The sequence below is a fragment of the Hylaeus anthracinus genome, unplaced genomic scaffold, assembly GCF_026225885.1.
Source record: "Hylaeus anthracinus isolate JK02 unplaced genomic scaffold, UHH_iyHylAnth1.0_haploid 12000, whole genome shotgun sequence".
NCBI lineage: Eukaryota > Metazoa > Arthropoda > Insecta > Hymenoptera > Colletidae > Hylaeus > Hylaeus anthracinus.
In genome coordinates this window covers 151,326-167,342 of record NW_026534347.1, presented here as the reverse complement: position 1 = coordinate 167,342, position 16,017 = coordinate 151,326, and the positions used below count along the sequence as shown (strand labels likewise).

Here is a 16,017-nt window from a genome sequence, read left to right as displayed (position 1 = left end):
CTCTACTCTAAAGTATCTTTCACGAAACTTGCAGAGATTGTACAGTTATCGAATAAAATTCTCTTTATTTCGATGTATAAATTATCACCGCAATATTATAATAATTATTTTACATGTACACAAAGAGTTTAATAAATATTTTCTATTCGTATAAAGATCCGTTGTTACGTTTATGCTCTATATTTACAACTAAAGTGATACACTGACACGTTACGAAACACCCCACTTAAATAAATTTATTTCAATAACCAACCGTACGTTTCAAATCACTTGATAGCTTATAGCTTATGTCTATAGTATATGTATTATTATACACATGTAAAGATTATAATATGTCTCTACCGTATAAGTAACGAAATTACATAGTATATTGCTACATATTATTTCAATAAAATCCATTTAAATACTAAAAGGAAAATTCCTTTCCTACTTTCTAGTCGAACAAGTTAGTTTTGCATTTTTCTTTTGCAATCGACGCCGGTCGACAGTGGTCGCTTATTCAACTTTCATTTTATGCACCGATCTCTTCGCTGCTTTTATTTCGAGGCTCGATTTTTATTCGGAAGCCGTCTACTCTTTTCAGAATGATGTCAACCTTCAGCCGGAAGTCCTTTTCTGTAAGATCCGACTGGATCCTGTAGTCCCTCAGGATCGTCGACAATAAAACCTTCAACTTCAATATCGCGTACTTCCTTCCCACGCACGATCTACGCAAAGCCACCATTGAAAAAGTACTTGTACTTGTACTTGTACGTACTTTGATATATTGCGAATGTCAACTGTTATTTGTTTAAATAAAAGAAAAGAAATTTCGAAAACAATAGCTATAGCCGCTTACGTAATAGTTTTATCTTACCTGGGTCCTGCACTGAAAGGTATGAAAGAATAGTAATGCCTGCTTTGCATTCGTTCTGGCAAGAAATTGTCAGGATTAAATACTTCTGGATTCGGATAGAATTCTTCTAATCGATGGACTTTGAACGGTGCAACTACGACTGTACAACCTTTTGGTAATACGTAATCTTTCGTCGCTGTGAAAACATTGAAATAACATTGTCAGTCTCAAAGTCTCTTTAGTACTACGATATCTCTATCAACCAGTGTAATCGTGTTTAGTACGAAACACTCTAGTTCAGAGTACGAATACTCTTCTTGTTGTTTCCTACTTTTATGTATCTACATAAAATTTACCAATTTTTACGTCTTCCTTAAGTAGCCTCGCAATTGCTGGTACCGGTGGAAAAAGCCGAAGAGTTTCAAAAATTACCCTTTCCAGGTATTTCATTTCTAAAGTATCTTGAAACGTGCAAGGCCGGTTAGATCCTTTGAAAATTTCATTCAGTTCCTCGTACACCCGATCCTGTTAGTCGTCACGTTAGACATTTCATTAAATAAATTCACTCAAATATTTCATAGAAAAGTTACGTATGGATTATTGACAATAGCTATCGACATGGAGCGCAATCGAGTTGTTTCGCTTCTGCAACTTGAGATATCTACATACGTACACGAAAACTAGCTCCACCAATCATTCTTCTATACCTTATGGTGTACTATATGTATATAGTAAGCGAATGAAACTATGAACATGATATGATAAACATCGACTCGGACAAGTTACACTTAAATAACATGCTACCATTACACGAATGATTGATAGGATAACCTTCGAGATTAGGGATATTTAATATTTTTGGAAATATGGGAGACGCGGTTCACGGAAAAATCCTATTCGTAAAAATGTGCGAAATGTGTCATACCAGTGATCAAGGTGGTAGACACAGAGTAGGTCCAAATCTTTACGGAATTATGGGCAAAATCTGCGGCAGTACGTATTCGATGTACATATTTCATTAAGAATTGAGAATTGAGAATTGAACAATATATATCTGAGTTCCGTATAAAAACTATAAAGAACTTTGTTTTATACATTTACAACGAGTATTCGTAACATGGAAAATTACTGATCGCGTTACATACGTAGGTTATACGTGTAAAATAATATATTTATTATTTAGCTACTCCTGGTTTCAACTACACCAAATCAATGAAAGAAAAAGGTATCGTATGGAACGAGACCACGTTAGACGAATACTTGGAATTCCCCAGGACTTTTATCCCCGGTACAAGAATGGTATTCAACGGTATAAGAAAAGCGGAAGATCGGAAAGACATAATTGCTTATTTAGCAACGTTGAAATGAAAATGACGAAAAATGCATGCTTCGTGCGAAATAATCTACAATAAATAATGTACAGTATTAAAAGAATGTATCATCTACACCTAAAGCGTTAATTTTTAACGACTCGAATCAGAGCCCATTTTATAGTAAACGTTTACCATGTATTTACTATTTATAAATAGATCGGATGCACAAGTATTCGATTTCACTTTTATTTCACTCACCTGAATATCTTGATGAATACCGAGTGCACAGAGAACGAAACTGGAGCCTGCAGCTGTGGTGTCGTGTCCCTAAAAATGATTAATAAAGGGTATTAGTAACAAGGTTCGGGTACATGTACGTTTTCCATGTACAATATCGTCGAATCTATAAGATTCGCAGTCCAGTAATAAACCATTGTCAAGATGATCCTATCGGGCAGCTTTCGAATAGACACGGAAATGTCTTTAAAAGTTAGGTAAGCGCTTCGTTTACACTTTAATAGATTTTCTTTTCCAAAGACAACCAACAAGACGAACAACAACATTTTCTTTGACATTACTTGGATTACCTCGAACATTATCGTATCGACTTCCTCTTTGATTTCCTCGTCGGTTAGTTGTGCACCACTTTTTGCAAGTTCTAGCATCAGATCCAAGAAGGCCAGCCTCTTCTTCTCTCCGATATCGTTGTCGTCGATGTCGTCTAGATCGTCTCTAACGTAGTGCATTTTCGTTCCTCGTTTATCTTTCTCCTCAGTCTTCGAATCATTATTCTCTGCAGTTTCGTTCGTCTTTGCGTTCTCCTTTCGCTTCCGTTGTTCATCTCCAGCATTCAAGCAAATCTTCTTGTAAGCGTCTGCCTTTTTCTTTTGTATCACTTTCGAGGTTAAACCGTGAATGGTATCGAGTAGCTTCTCTTGTTGCTTTGCGAAATATGAGAATTTAAACAGGAAATCGAATCGAAGGTTCACATGGTATTGACGTCGATGAACTATGTCGCACATCCTGTGTTCGTAAAAGGACATGAACAATAAATTAAGAATCATCTTCGTATATGGTGCTTATGTCTGAGCATTTGCGAAAGGATAAACTGAACTAAAAATAGACTCGGAAAATTTTATTTTAAATAGGTAAATGCAAGTAAAGTGAAGTAAAGTAAAGTAAAATAAAATAAAAGGTTCCATTCCGTGAACAATAACTTATAAATTAATGTTACGTTACACTTTACGAACATAATATTAAGATAGAATTGTTGCAACGAACGCAAACGGAGATTGCAAATATGACGCTTACTTCATTACAGCCATGGCATAATCGTAACCAGTTTTGTGTTTCTCGGTCTCCTTTAGCCCCATCGCTGTTTCTAATAAAATGTCAACAGTGACTGCTGATAAATAATCGTGACAATCGAACTCCTTTCCCACTTGGTCGCGTAGGCGTACTACCAAATCTCGGCTATTTTCATAAAACAACGGAACGAACGTTTTTAATACGTTTAGATGAAACGTAGGTGCTATGATTTTTCTGTGGCTTCTCCACTTTTCACCACTACTTATCAACAAACCATCTCCCAGCCAAGGTTTGAAGAATCTGAAACGTTCAATATGTACGAGACATTTTTTGAAGCCAACAAGCCTACTTTTACGTGTCATCGATGGGTGGAAATCCTAAATGCAATTTTCGAATAGCTGATCCTTTATTTTCTATTACTACTCGAGCTAATCACCTGTATTCTGGAGATTTATCGATATGAACCGTGCTGCTGAGAATAATTTCAACATCGCGGGGATGATATAGAAAGATGACTAATTTTTTTCCTAGAAAAGCACGAACCACCGGTCCAAACACATCGTACTCTTCCAGTTTCTCCAAAACATGGTCTGGATGAACACCAAGAGTTAATAACGCGTTTCCTAAAATTGGCACTGTCTGTGGTCCTGAAACGAGTCGAAGCAGATTTATTAAAATACCAGAGAAATGGAATAGGATTTTTTCCTACTCTATCCTAATGCTTTTATTTACATTATCGGAATGAGAGAACGTGCAATGTGATTACGATGTCATTAACGTTACGTACCTGGAAGTTTGTTTCCAAAACGAACTATTCGTAAATTTTCCATATAAACGTAAACGCCAGACAAAATTGTAGTGATCGCAATGAGCGAATAGAAAACCGCAGTTTGCCAGTACGACGTTGACATCATTATCGCCTCCATCTTCGATGACACACTCGTGAAATGTTCGTGTTCGACAAAGGTGATATTCTGAAAGTATGTACAAATAGTCTGAAAAAGAAAAACTAAACATTTTCCTTAAGGAAAATTATCCGAGTATATTTTTCTTCTTTTCGTCTACTTTAAACGAATTTTTTGCATTTTTTGCATATTTTTCTTTCTTTCTTTCTTTCTTTCTTTCTTTCTTTCGAATAAAAATGAACGATATCAGCTCTGATATCGTTACAAATATTTTCGGAAACATTACATATCGAAGCTAGTGTGTACATGTATCTATTTAAAAATATTAATAACGTACGATTACAACAACAAATTTAGGAATAAGCCACTATTTTCAGCTTTGCTAAGGGTATGCTAAGAATTTAATGTTGATTGTTCACTGTACCGAATACCTCTACGCGTACCACGTTACATGCGCTGAAATCCACGAACTAGAATCGCCGTAGCATCGACAGCTTTTATATCACGAATATACGTAAAACTTTCCATTCTTTTAAATTAATTATACGATGACCTTATGTATTCCTGCGAAGCATTTGCTTCGCAAATTATCACTGTGTTATATACCAGCATTAATCAATAATAGCTGTATAAAATAACTGTTTGAACTGATCAGAATTTACCGAGCGTACGTGCTCGCGTTAATTATACCTAGGAAACATAGAAAAAAGATAGGACTCGAACAGAAATTTATTTTGTCGTTCGATAGTTTTAACGATCTTTCATTTTGTTTATTTCCATATTAATCGTGTAAGTTTCGGTTTGTATGTCGATGTACTTGCGCGATATAATTACGCGATAGGATTACCTATTAAGGTACCTATTATCTTCTAGTTAGGACGAGTTGTTGTTTTCATCGTATCCCTATAAATTGTTAGTAAATGAGAAAATGGTGTTTTTCTGTATCTTGTCGCAAATGAAAATCTTCCATAAATATTAAGAGGAGTCATGAAAATATATACATATGTATATCGTGAAGACTGAACATTCTAAAAGACGGTTATAACGATCGCTCGTTGATCGCCGAGGTGGAAACAAGTACTTCCGGAAATGACGTAGCAACCTGCTTCACCCCCTGCATGGAACGTGTCCGGAAATCAACCCTCGAGGATAATAAAAACGTGTAACAAGGAGGGAGGAAAAGTGACAGAGACGAAGAGAGAAAAGTTCCCTTTGTCGAGGTAGAGCGAGCGAGCGAGCGAGCAGGACCAATTTCACGAAATGATCGATAGACGCGAAATGAAGCAACCACTGGCCCATGGCGCGGCACTCTTCACGCTTCCTGACCAACTCGATTACTCTTACAAGATACTATACCTATCATTGACTCACGTCGCGTGTCGCGTGCGTTGTGGATATCTATGTATATCATATATTCGTACCTCCGAATACGGTATATGTATATCTAGACTCGCAAATGCTACGAGTACTGCAATTCCGTGAAAATACCTATCCTCGACGATTAAATACATTGTAAATATATGTATATTATATATAAAATTCATTGTAGCGTGACGTTTGACAATTATTTACCCAAGTTTTTCACATTGTTACTTGCAACGTATGCATAATTAGAGATCAAATTACCTTAGCATTATAGTTATATAAATTGTAAACCAATTGCAGAATAAATATCTCATAAAAAGAAACGATAAGACAATAGCGTAATCAATGATCGTTACTTACTTACCGTCGATAAATAAAAACTTGTTTAAAAATGTACTGTTTGTTGACATTGATACAAATAGATGCAATTTAATTAAATATTCAACAAAAGCGGATGTTACCAAATGGTAACGAACGAATATAACCGACTCTTCGAAATTAACTTTGCGTAAAGAATAATTATTATTCGCCGCGGAAGTGAATACCGAATGTGCGTTGCGAACCCATACGTAAATCCGCGAAATCTTTATTATTTCTTAATTTAAATACACTATAATGTTACACGCGCGTACTAGTATTTACCAAAATGTTTCTATTAAATAGGTATAGAATAGTCGTATAACGAACCATCGTTAAAAAGAGAACTTTTAGAAATACGAATCCTTCTGATCTCGAAGGTATCGTAAATAAATGGCACCGTGCGATCGTATAAATAATAAAATGTATTTTAAATATTTCGTAAAAAGTATTACAGTTGATACAAGTAAAAAATGCTTAAACTACTCTTAATCAAGGCACTTGTATTTACAAAGTTGTTACTCATTGTACTGCGTAAACGTCGAATAATTTACTCGACTAATTCGTCGTCATGCAACTGTCTCCTTTGTATGATCGCGTAAACGTTTCTTCGCAAGCTACAATTAAATCGGGAGTGTTGCAAACTAATTGCATTGTTGTTAACTTAAGTTTTAGTTTACAAATAATCTGTAATCTTTATCGTATCGAAATGGCAGTAAAATATATATATCGTATACAAAAAGAAACTTGTATAGTATATACTATATATATACTTTGGTGTAATAATTGTAGCGTAGTCGATCGAGAATGTCCAAGTAAAATCGATAACGGTATTATACATTTTTGTGTTAAGTAATTCGTTTCTCGTTATGTACTCCTAATACCGAACGAATGAGTAATTCATCTAAATGTATACCATTTATCTTGAACGTGATGCATACCGATCAAGTTCAAGATGCAGTTAATCGAATAATACAATCGCGAGAATAATCCGTTTTTCCTTGGCACGAAAAATTATTTTTCCAAAGTGCATCGACTTACATACGATCACACTTGCTTTTAATGGACGACGCTCTAAATATAAATAGCAAAGAGTCGCATAAATACTCGTTACAAAATATCAAGTAGAAAAAATAGTTTTATCCTTTGTTAAGGTTCGACTTAATTTTAGTCAAGGCACTTTTACACGCACACGCATCGTTCGATCCTGCTTTTCATCGACAAAACGTTTTTTCCACTTGGTTGCCCGATGAAAAGCTTTTTCGATTCTTGCCCTATCACCTTGCGATAATTTGTGTATCGTTAATACAAGGAAAGTGAAAGATTATTATCGAGTCCGAACGCGAGATTTTATCACCTCCCTGCGTTAATTTATTGCTCGCTTACAATTAGCGTTACATTAAATGCGAACTTTAACGAGAAATACGATTGTCGGAATACGAAAAGTATATTATAATATATTATCGGTGTGTTTATATAAACTATGTCCGAGTCTGGAAGGAAACATCTTTCCGTGGAAATTTAAACATTTCTCTAAAACTATACTCGTTCAACAAGACTTTAAACGATCTGTTTCGCGGTATAAATAACATGGGCAACAGTGTGTATCGAGACTAATCGTCTTGGTTATTTTAAAATATTTACAAAATTTTCGTTTCGTAGATATTTTAAAATTTTATTCGAGGAAATTGATAGTTTTATTCAACGAGTAACGAATAAAAATTAAAAAGGGCGTTCATCTTTCATTTGCTACTCGACAATTTTACGTAGCTACTTTGACCCATCTCTGTCGAATGCATCGTCCACTGGACGAAATACAATAGAGATGAAAAGTACGAGAGCAAGTACTTGTGGCGATAAGTACAGTTTCTCTTTATCCTGCTGCTTAAACGTACTACATCCTTCCTAACCCTCGTGGTCGGCTTTCAATTTCATTTCGATGCAACAAACTCTTGGTTCGATCGTTTGATCGTTTTATCGTTAGATTAGATTGTGAGATCACTCCACTAACTTTCGTTTCTGGCTTTTCTACGAGCCTGTAACAGAAAGAATAACAAATAAATTAAGAGCGACGCAGTTTTACGATAGTTGTAGGTGCCAACAGATTTTTGTAAAAAAGAAACCGTTATATCAGCAGAACCCCGAAAGTTCTTCCCGCGTGATTTATTTTCCGAAATGGTTTCCGTTGATAATCACGATGATTTCAAGATTTCAATACAATAGATTCGGGGAAAAGAAAGATGGATCCTCTATGACGTTAGGACATTGTCCTCCTGGCCATTGTACTTTCTTCAGCTCCATCGCCAAGATCCTTATTTACCCGGATCAGCAAGAATTAAGTGCGGAAACGGACCAACGATTCCTACGGACACCCTACCATAGTACATGTACCATCTACCATGATCCCGAAGATCGTGGGAAAAATCGCACAAGTTCCCCTCGTTCGACGACAAAACCGCTGATCGAAAGATCGGAACATTGATCTCGGTCGACGTCAATTTTTCACGCGTCATAATTTTATTATCCTTTCAAAAATAGCAACGAATCTCATTGCTAAACGCTAATTAAAATCGAAACAGTACCTTCTCTACCGGAACAGAAACAAAATGAACTTTAAGTATTTTTTTCGCGAGGAAGGTTTAATCTTTAGACGGTATAATCAACTCCAAACCGTCGCGTCGCCGAAACGAACGCAGTCGCATATTACCATGCTGGTAATGTTTATTGATAAGATAGTCAACATGCGGGTTACCAGCATGACAGTCCTTAAAATTCTTTTGTTCGTATAGTAGCGAAGCAAGTCGAAGGAGACGAACAACAGGCGGAGTAAATTTTCACGCCACTTTGTTTACAGAGTAAGTAAGTATTTTCTGTAAAGAAAATGCAAACTAACGCGTCAAAGTAAAATGGAAACGATCGAATGGAATACCGAAAACGGTAGTATAACTATAAATATTTATTATCTAGAAATTGAATTATCCGAAATCACTGTATTCGTGTGTGTTTGTTTTAGTTTCTTCCCTTGCGGACAATTTTAGGGTGCAGATAAACCTCGAAAGAATCATCGATGGTCGTTTGAGCAAACGAGACGTTATCAACACGACCGGGAGCCAAGGAAGGAATTTATTAAATTAATTTGCCGCGACGACGCATCTCGTAAATTTCGTAGATGACCTCACTTTGTAATTGTCGAGAATTACTTGTATGCTCGGTCGTGCGTTCTCGGTCCTCTGGCGAGCCTTGTTGCTCCCTAGATTACAACACGAAATTTATTAGCGACTTTCTTTGTGTGTATTTTGCATCCGTAAAAGTGAACAGCTGAACATATCGACATATTGCGACGGTATACCTGCTAGTAAATGTCATTTAACGTTTAATAAAGTTAAATGCGTGTTTGTCGTGTCGATTGTTTTATATATAATATTTTTAGATAAATATTCACAATTAATTTTCACATTCTCCTCTTAACGATTCCATGCCCACCGCGCCGCCCATATGTTGAGAATACGAAAGCTTCTGTCGCCTTATGGTCGCTCTGAGACACCCAAGTCGCATGTCGATACGCGCACATGCATCAGATATTATATCCGAGTGAATGCACAACACGTGCGTTGCGAACGTTTTTAGGGAAACTATGAGTTCTATTTGTGGCCCGACGCGCGACGCCGACGTTTGCTCGACTAAGCGAGCTTTCTTTTTGATTTCTGAACCGGCATGCCACTTTGCCACTTTGCCACTTTGCCACTCCGCCACTCCGTCAACGTCTAAGTTCGAACGAATTTAACCTTGGATACCAAGTCGCTTTTATTTACATTTCAAACCTTTATTAATTTTTGATAATAGCTTGTTGGAGGCTGCAAAATGATCGTTTTTTACCTTGTATACGCGCGAGCTCGTCTATAAATCTTATGAAAATAAAGTATAATGAAAAGGGACGAAAGATTGGGAAAGGTCTGGACGAGAGATATTTCGAGGAGGACAGCAGCTAACATATGGCAAAACGGTGAACCACTTCCGTTCGTGGGTGCGCGCTTTTGATGTAGCTGCCGCTGCGCTGTAAGAGCATTTCGAAACGCACGAAGAAGTGGTGCGGGCTAGCGTGAACTTGAAATTACCATGACACGTGTTCACTTGGAACTTGGAACTTGAAACTTGAAACTCGAAGCATGCTCTATCGGAGACCACTTTCTTTTTCGGCAGCAATCCAAGTATGTACACTCGAGCGATATTTTTATCGCAACATAAGTACGAGTAATCTGCGCCATCTTCCCTTTTGGCATGCGACAGACACGTGTCGCGTTTTAAAAAAGAGATAATTATTAAATTGGAAAGAGAAAAATACTGTTAACGTTAGATGGCACGTACATTGAGGATATTTCGTGATCGGAGGCAAGCTTTCCGAAAAGTGTAGAGTTTTACGATCGTCGTCATCAGGGGGCTACCGTTTACTCAGGCTGCGCGAGCATACCGAGCAATGGGGATACCCTCGAGTGTCATGTCGGCACGCACTTGGCAAAGTGGTTACAACTTGCAACGCGTAAAGTTTATTTTCGGGAGCGTCGTTGCTCGAGCACGTGTTCGAGAGGAAACACCGAACACGATTTTCCACTTGGCGACGCTTCCTCGGAGTAATCGTCACGTGTGAGGTTCGATCGGCATCCCTGTCGCGTCGGCGTCGGCGTCCGCGTCCGCGTCGGTTTCAGTCCACTTACAACTTACAATTTACTTGTTACAGGATATAGAATAATAATAACAAGTGGCCCTTTATCGTAGTTGATCAGGGTTACACGCACGATGCGGCGCGGCGATTCTAAACTATATAATACTTACGATATAATCAATGAACGAGTTAAAGAAAATTTTCGTCAACTATTTTGATTTTTACCGCGAACATGATTTGTTAGAACGCAGAGACTTTGCCGTAGCGTAACTTAGATACGTAAAACTAACCTTTTTGTTGTTAGACGTGTGTCAGGCGCTGAGCGTGTTGCTGATGAACCATCCTACCCTGCTCCTGTTCCCACCAGCTGACAACGTCCATGAATTCACCGGATTCGGTCATCTCCTGCTTATAATAGAGAGCCCCGGAAAAGGTTTCCGGACTCGTGGCGTAAACGGTGGCTGCACCCTCTTCACTGTCCCCGGCGCCACTGTACGGCGATAGAATTTGGGGCTCGAGATTCTCCTCGTTCTGTCCATAATACTCCGAGGGTGGAGATGCTACCGAATTAGGGGAGAGCCGAGAAAAAGTCTGCGCCCCTGGTAGAGTCCTCGGCTCGAGGTTCTCTTCGTCTCCCACCGAAGACGCGTAGTAGTCACGCGGCGAAGGTACCGCTGCTGTTCGATGCGGCGACAACCTGCAATGTATCGTCAAAATAACGATTTTACTTAATTCTTATATTTAATAGAGTCGTAAGCCACAAGTAAATCAATCAATTTACCTGGATCTAGCTTTTTGTTTCCCGCTGTCTTCCGTTTCTTCTAATTGGTCGGCGTCGTCGTCTTCGCCGGCGAGGACATCGTCTTCGAGCACGAGCCTTTCTCCGGATCCGTTGTGACTCGAAGAAACGATACTGCTGGTAGGCGAGGGCATACATCGAGCAACGGCAACGTTCGAATCGTATTCAACCCCGTCAGCTTCGGCGAGTAACCTTTGGAGTCCTCTGATATACTCGACGGCCATACGCAACGTTTCCACTTTCGATAACTTTTTCCCCCTGTCTCCATAACCTGCGGCGATGTGACTGGGAATGTGCTGTCTCAAAGTCGCGAATCCATTATTCACCTGTTTAACGCGATTCCTCTCGCGCGCGTTTCTCCGAGCGACAGCAACCGGTGGTGGCTGCCCATTTTTCCCGTGTTTCTTCAATCTGGACGGATCGTACGGCGGCAACACGCTCGTCGAATTCATGCTGCCGTTATTATTATTTTTTGGAATGATCAGGTGAGCTTGATTGCCAATTATGTTGCTTTCGTTATCTTGCAGTGTCCTTAGCAGCATCAACTGCTCTTGTTCGTTTCCGTTTATTTGTACTCTGTTGCAGAACACCGTAACACCCATAGTCGTCATCGTGATCGCTGTTTCGCTGTTCCGTTAGCAATCGTCCCGGTAACCGTCATTCGCCGAACGAATACTTGAACCGAATCGTTGCAACCAAACCAAATGAAAAGAACCGAACCGATTTTTTCGTTCGATATTTAATACGCAATATTCCCGTTTAGACAATATAACCGAGCGGTTTCTATCTCGGCGTTCGCAATGTCGCAAGCTTATGCCGTGAGAATAGCCAAGTCGATCGGTAGAGCTTATCGACTCTAATGTCTTTCGAGGACGAGTCTAATTGATGGACTTATAAATAAAACGCGATCTCCCCTCGAACACAAAGCTTATTATCAACACAGACTGTTCGATTTGACGTTTAGATCTGGCTCGGAATATTTTCCGACGTTTCAACGATGTTATTTGTTCGAATCGTTCGAATTAGAATATCGGCTAATCCAGACCAATGATATATTTCACGATTTAGCGAAACCTCGAGGCGCAGAATCGTTGTGCTCGATGTTTTAACATTTTTATGTAACCGAACGAACGCCTTTTCGTCGGGCACACCTTGACAGTTGTATTCCAACTGTTTCATGGGTAAAAGTTCTTAATCATTTTAACAAGTTTTCGAATTCGACAGGCATGACAACGTACACTCGACGAGCGAATATTCGATCCTCGTGGCTGCCTTCACTGGCGCCGTTCAATAATTCTTCCAGTTGTTTTCTTCGGATACAGAATAGATATTTGCCAATGCTTTCAATGGTCCACGGCTTCTTTCTCTACCAAACGACCAAGCTGATGACCCGAACCAACATCCAATTGTCGCAACGACTTAAGTAAAGCGAGTAAAGTGAGGTCACCGTCTATTCTTCTCCACGAGGCGACGGTCGTCGACTCCTTGAAAATTCTTCTTCGGAATGCTTCCAAACTGGCAGCGTTCTTTTAAAAATGGGACCAATCATAGTTGAAAACGTTCGATCGTCGATCGCATTCGTCTACGGGTCTTTGAACCGATGTTTCCAATTCCAAGGGGTTATCGTGATGGAGTTGAAATCAGAATTGGGATCGGGATCTCGGAATCGTATTATCACAATATAGTTTAACAAACTGTAGCACCAGTTAAACGATTTACATGGAAAGCACTTGATCGACTTGGAGCGAACAATCCAAACGAGCTTAACGATTTACGATACGAGCAACGATCACCGTTCACGGTTTACCACTTGTTCTAAATCGGTTTGTTTATTTCGTTTATCGAGGCACTAGGAATCTTTCGTTGTTCCGTTCGTACATCTAAGGTCACTTGTTGAATACGCAACGCACGAGTACAGTCAATCCAAGGCAACTTTCGCAACCGAAATTTTTCTTTATAACAGAAATTCACATTACTATCGCCGCAGCATCTTGGTTCGGACAAACGTTTGTCCGACATTTGCTCGACCGACCGCGATCGGAGTAATATCGTTTAAGCCGAAGCGAGCTTGGAGCGTTCCGCATGATGTTCGATGTTGTAACGAGCGCGGAACACGAACGCTCCGGCTTGATGATCTTCCGGTAGATCGCGAACCAACAAAAGAGATAGAGACGGGTCGCGCGAGGCAGTGGGGGTTTTAAGCAGGCGCTGTAATCGATGCTGGTCTAACAAAACAAAGTAATCAACCGAACAATTTGCTGGTTCGCGTTCGTCCACCAAATACACGAAAACCGTTCTGTTCGATCCGATCCAAATTCGATACACGAGCTACGCGCTCGATAATTCACTCGATAACTGCGTTACTCGATCAGGATCGCGATCGCGGTCGCGATCACTCCAACGATTCGATCTGTCAATGTTTTCTCGATACCGCAGCCGATCGACGCTCGGTATCCGTCATCGGGTCACTTTTTTGCACAGCTCTTTTCGGCAAATGGCAACAACTCCCGTTTCTGATCAGACCTCCGTGCTACGCACCGCATGGCGTCCGCGTTGAGAATGAGCGCGGACATCCGATAGATGGGTTAGGTTTCAGCATTTTGCCGCACTACCGAGTGAGACGGGGAGCGAGGCGGGGAATTAGGATCTACGAGGGACGGAAAGAACATCGCGAGTGCGAGCAAGAGAGATTTCGGAGTGCGACGCGTGTTGCGCCAAAACGAACGAATGGTGGGGATTTTGAGCACGCGCCGCAGCCCCCTCGTTTCTTTTCCGGAACTGAAAAGGGGGACCGTGCACGCCATATGCCGGGGGAGCGCGTGTGCCAGTTGCACGAGTTGGACCCTTGGTTCGTGTGCGTGCACCCTGTAAGCTGCATCAACTCGCCTCTGCACTCTTAACCAGTGAATCTATTCGCCAACCGCACACCCTATATGTATCTGTATGTACATATATTCCTGCCGGTTGATCCTTGACTACGTGCTAGCGTACTAGCGTACTAGCGTACTATCCATTGCTTGGAAACTGTCATTTCCAGACCTTTGTGAACATTTATCGGAATACAATTACTTGGAAAACAAAACCAACTTTCCCAACATTTCCTTACGGTCTACGATAATCCTATTATTTATTTTCTTGTTCTTTTTATGTACGTCTACTACACCAAAGAAACAACGCGAGAAACGTCGAAGCGCACAAGGCGTTATACATGTAAATCATCTCCTCGTAAGAAAAATGGGCTCGTTTAAAAATATTTAGCTGCAACGTAATCTGGTAGTTGTGTCAATCGCGGATTATGCAGATCTACGGAGCATTTAAGTTTAAGCCAAAGAAACGTATTTTCTGATCTGCATTTCCAAACGGAATACCAGACTGCTGTCCCGCTTATCCGACCGAGTTTCCATTTAAACTTTCCCTCGCTAAAAAGATTTTCGAGAAGAGAGAAAGGATTATTTCGTTGATCCGATTTCCTCGATCCCTTTGTATGGCGACATCGGGGTTGTCGGAATCGGCATCGGTATCGCATCGGTTGCGTATAATGAGAAAAAAACAATTTCTCGGTGCATCTGCCGATCGTTGATCGTTTCGCGACGATATTTATTCGAATAGTAGATTAGGAATAAAACTAAGTAACAGCACGTCATTCGAAGGTGTTACGAATTTTAATATCGAATTTTTGTTCTTTCCACTTCGAGTTTCCCATCGCAGGACAGGAAGAACAACATTGGTTTGCCACGGAAGTTTCGTGTTACGGGGCGGCGCACTCTCGAAGGTCGGTAATGTTCCAGGTTTAAAATAGAATGTCCATTATGTCTATCGAAATCGTATCCAAGAAAAATTCGCGGTATGTTTATAGCTGTTCGATTTAATAATTTCGAGTCTGTTATTGGTCACGATTTCGGTCGCACCAATTATACAACGTACATACAGAATTGTTGCATTAAATTACAGTAGAATGGTAGTTGCGGCTCGTAAATTGTTATTCGAAAAAGAAACAGCAGCGCATAAATTTCCTCGCGATTCGTTCGAAAGTTGCCCTGTTGGTTCTGGTTGTAGCTTCGGGACGAGGGATTTGGCCCAGATCTAGTTTATATTCTGTATACCTAAGCCTGAGAGCGCGATCCAACCCTGTATAACCGAGGGGCACGATTCAATTTATAGTGTGAAATATACGGAGGACTGCATGCGGTCCCTTAGGGTTCTTATTATTCGAATAATTTGCGACTGGATTCTACGATTAGGATTCGTGCGAGCCGGTGTGCTTGTAAATATAAATTTCTTGCGATTGTAATATAATTATTAATGGTCCATTTAAAAATACAATCTAATCGAATTACCGCGTTCACATAAATATACATATGTATAAAAATCCAATTTACAGATTCGAATTTAATGTAAAATATGATGTACCATCGCCTCTCTTTGTACACCCTTAATGCAACTTAACCTTGAACGGTGGCGAAAGAATCGCGACT

The 16,017-nt window shown here is 39.8% G+C and overlaps 3 protein-coding genes across 4 annotated transcripts; 1 reads left to right on the top strand and 2 right to left on the bottom strand.

Moving 5' to 3' along the window:
* Positions 1 to 49: 49 nt before the first annotated feature.
* On the bottom strand, positions 50 to 4,845 carry LOC128890307 (cytochrome P450 4g15-like). Of its 2 annotated transcripts, none has more exons than XM_054148675.1 (9): positions 4,699 to 4,845; positions 4,244 to 4,430; positions 3,893 to 4,103; positions 3,460 to 3,756; positions 2,736 to 3,171; positions 2,407 to 2,475; positions 1,192 to 1,360; positions 857 to 1,031; positions 50 to 707 (listed from the first exon to the last, which is right to left on the bottom strand). In XM_054148675.1, exons 2-9 carry the CDS (start codon positions 4,380 to 4,382, stop codon positions 512 to 514), a joined length of 1,692 nt encoding a protein of 563 aa, XP_054004650.1. In that variant the 5' UTR covers positions 4,383 to 4,430; positions 4,699 to 4,845; the 3' UTR covers positions 50 to 511. The 2 variants fall into 2 exon arrangements, with proteins under 2 accessions (XP_054004650.1, XP_054004651.1); XM_054148676.1 differs by having other exon boundaries at positions 4,786 to 4,808.
* On the top strand, positions 1,589 to 2,397 carry LOC128890316 (cytochrome c iso-1/iso-2-like). Its single transcript, XM_054148694.1, has 2 exons — positions 1,589 to 1,828; positions 2,019 to 2,397. The coding sequence occupies exons 1-2, from the start codon at positions 1,702 to 1,704 to the stop codon at positions 2,201 to 2,203; spliced, it is 312 nt and encodes a 103-aa protein (XP_054004669.1). The 5' UTR covers positions 1,589 to 1,701; the 3' UTR covers positions 2,204 to 2,397.
* A 1,644-nt stretch (positions 4,846 to 6,489) lies between the features above and the next one.
* LOC128890311 (uncharacterized) lies at positions 6,490 to 14,173 on the bottom strand. The gene is made up of 3 exons (XM_054148685.1): positions 11,525 to 14,173; positions 11,034 to 11,440; positions 6,490 to 8,119 (listed from the first exon to the last, which is right to left on the bottom strand). Exons 1-2 carry the CDS (start codon positions 12,151 to 12,153, stop codon positions 11,044 to 11,046), a joined length of 1,026 nt encoding a protein of 341 aa, XP_054004660.1. The 5' UTR covers positions 12,154 to 14,173; the 3' UTR covers positions 6,490 to 8,119; positions 11,034 to 11,043.
* Positions 14,174 to 16,017: the final 1,844 nt, after the last annotated feature.

Coding starts and splice junctions, on each gene's coding strand:
- LOC128890316 (XM_054148694.1), top strand. CDS start 1,702: ATGGGAGACGCGGTTCACGGAAAAATCCTATTCGTAAAAATGTGCGAA. Junction 1,829..2,018: donor TATGGGCAAAATCTGCGGCA/GTACGTATTCGA, acceptor TTTATTATTTAG/CTACTCCTGGTTTCAACTAC.
- LOC128890307 (XM_054148675.1), bottom strand. CDS start 4,382: ATGGAGGCGATAATGATGTCAACGTCGTACTGGCAAACTGCGGTTTTC. Junction 2,476..2,735: donor TCGATACGATAATGTTCGAG/GTAATCCAAGTA, acceptor AATCATTTTTAG/GGACACGACACCACAGCTGC. Junction 1,361..2,406: donor GTATTCATCAAGATATTCAG/GTGAGTGAAATA, acceptor GACGACTAACAG/GATCGGGTGTACGAGGAACT.
- LOC128890311 (XM_054148685.1), bottom strand. CDS start 12,153: ATGACGACTATGGGTGTTACGGTGTTCTGCAACAGAGTACAAATAAAC. Junction 11,441..11,524: donor AAACAAAAAGCTAGATCCAG/GTAAATTGATTG, acceptor GATACATTGCAG/GTTGTCGCCGCATCGAACAG.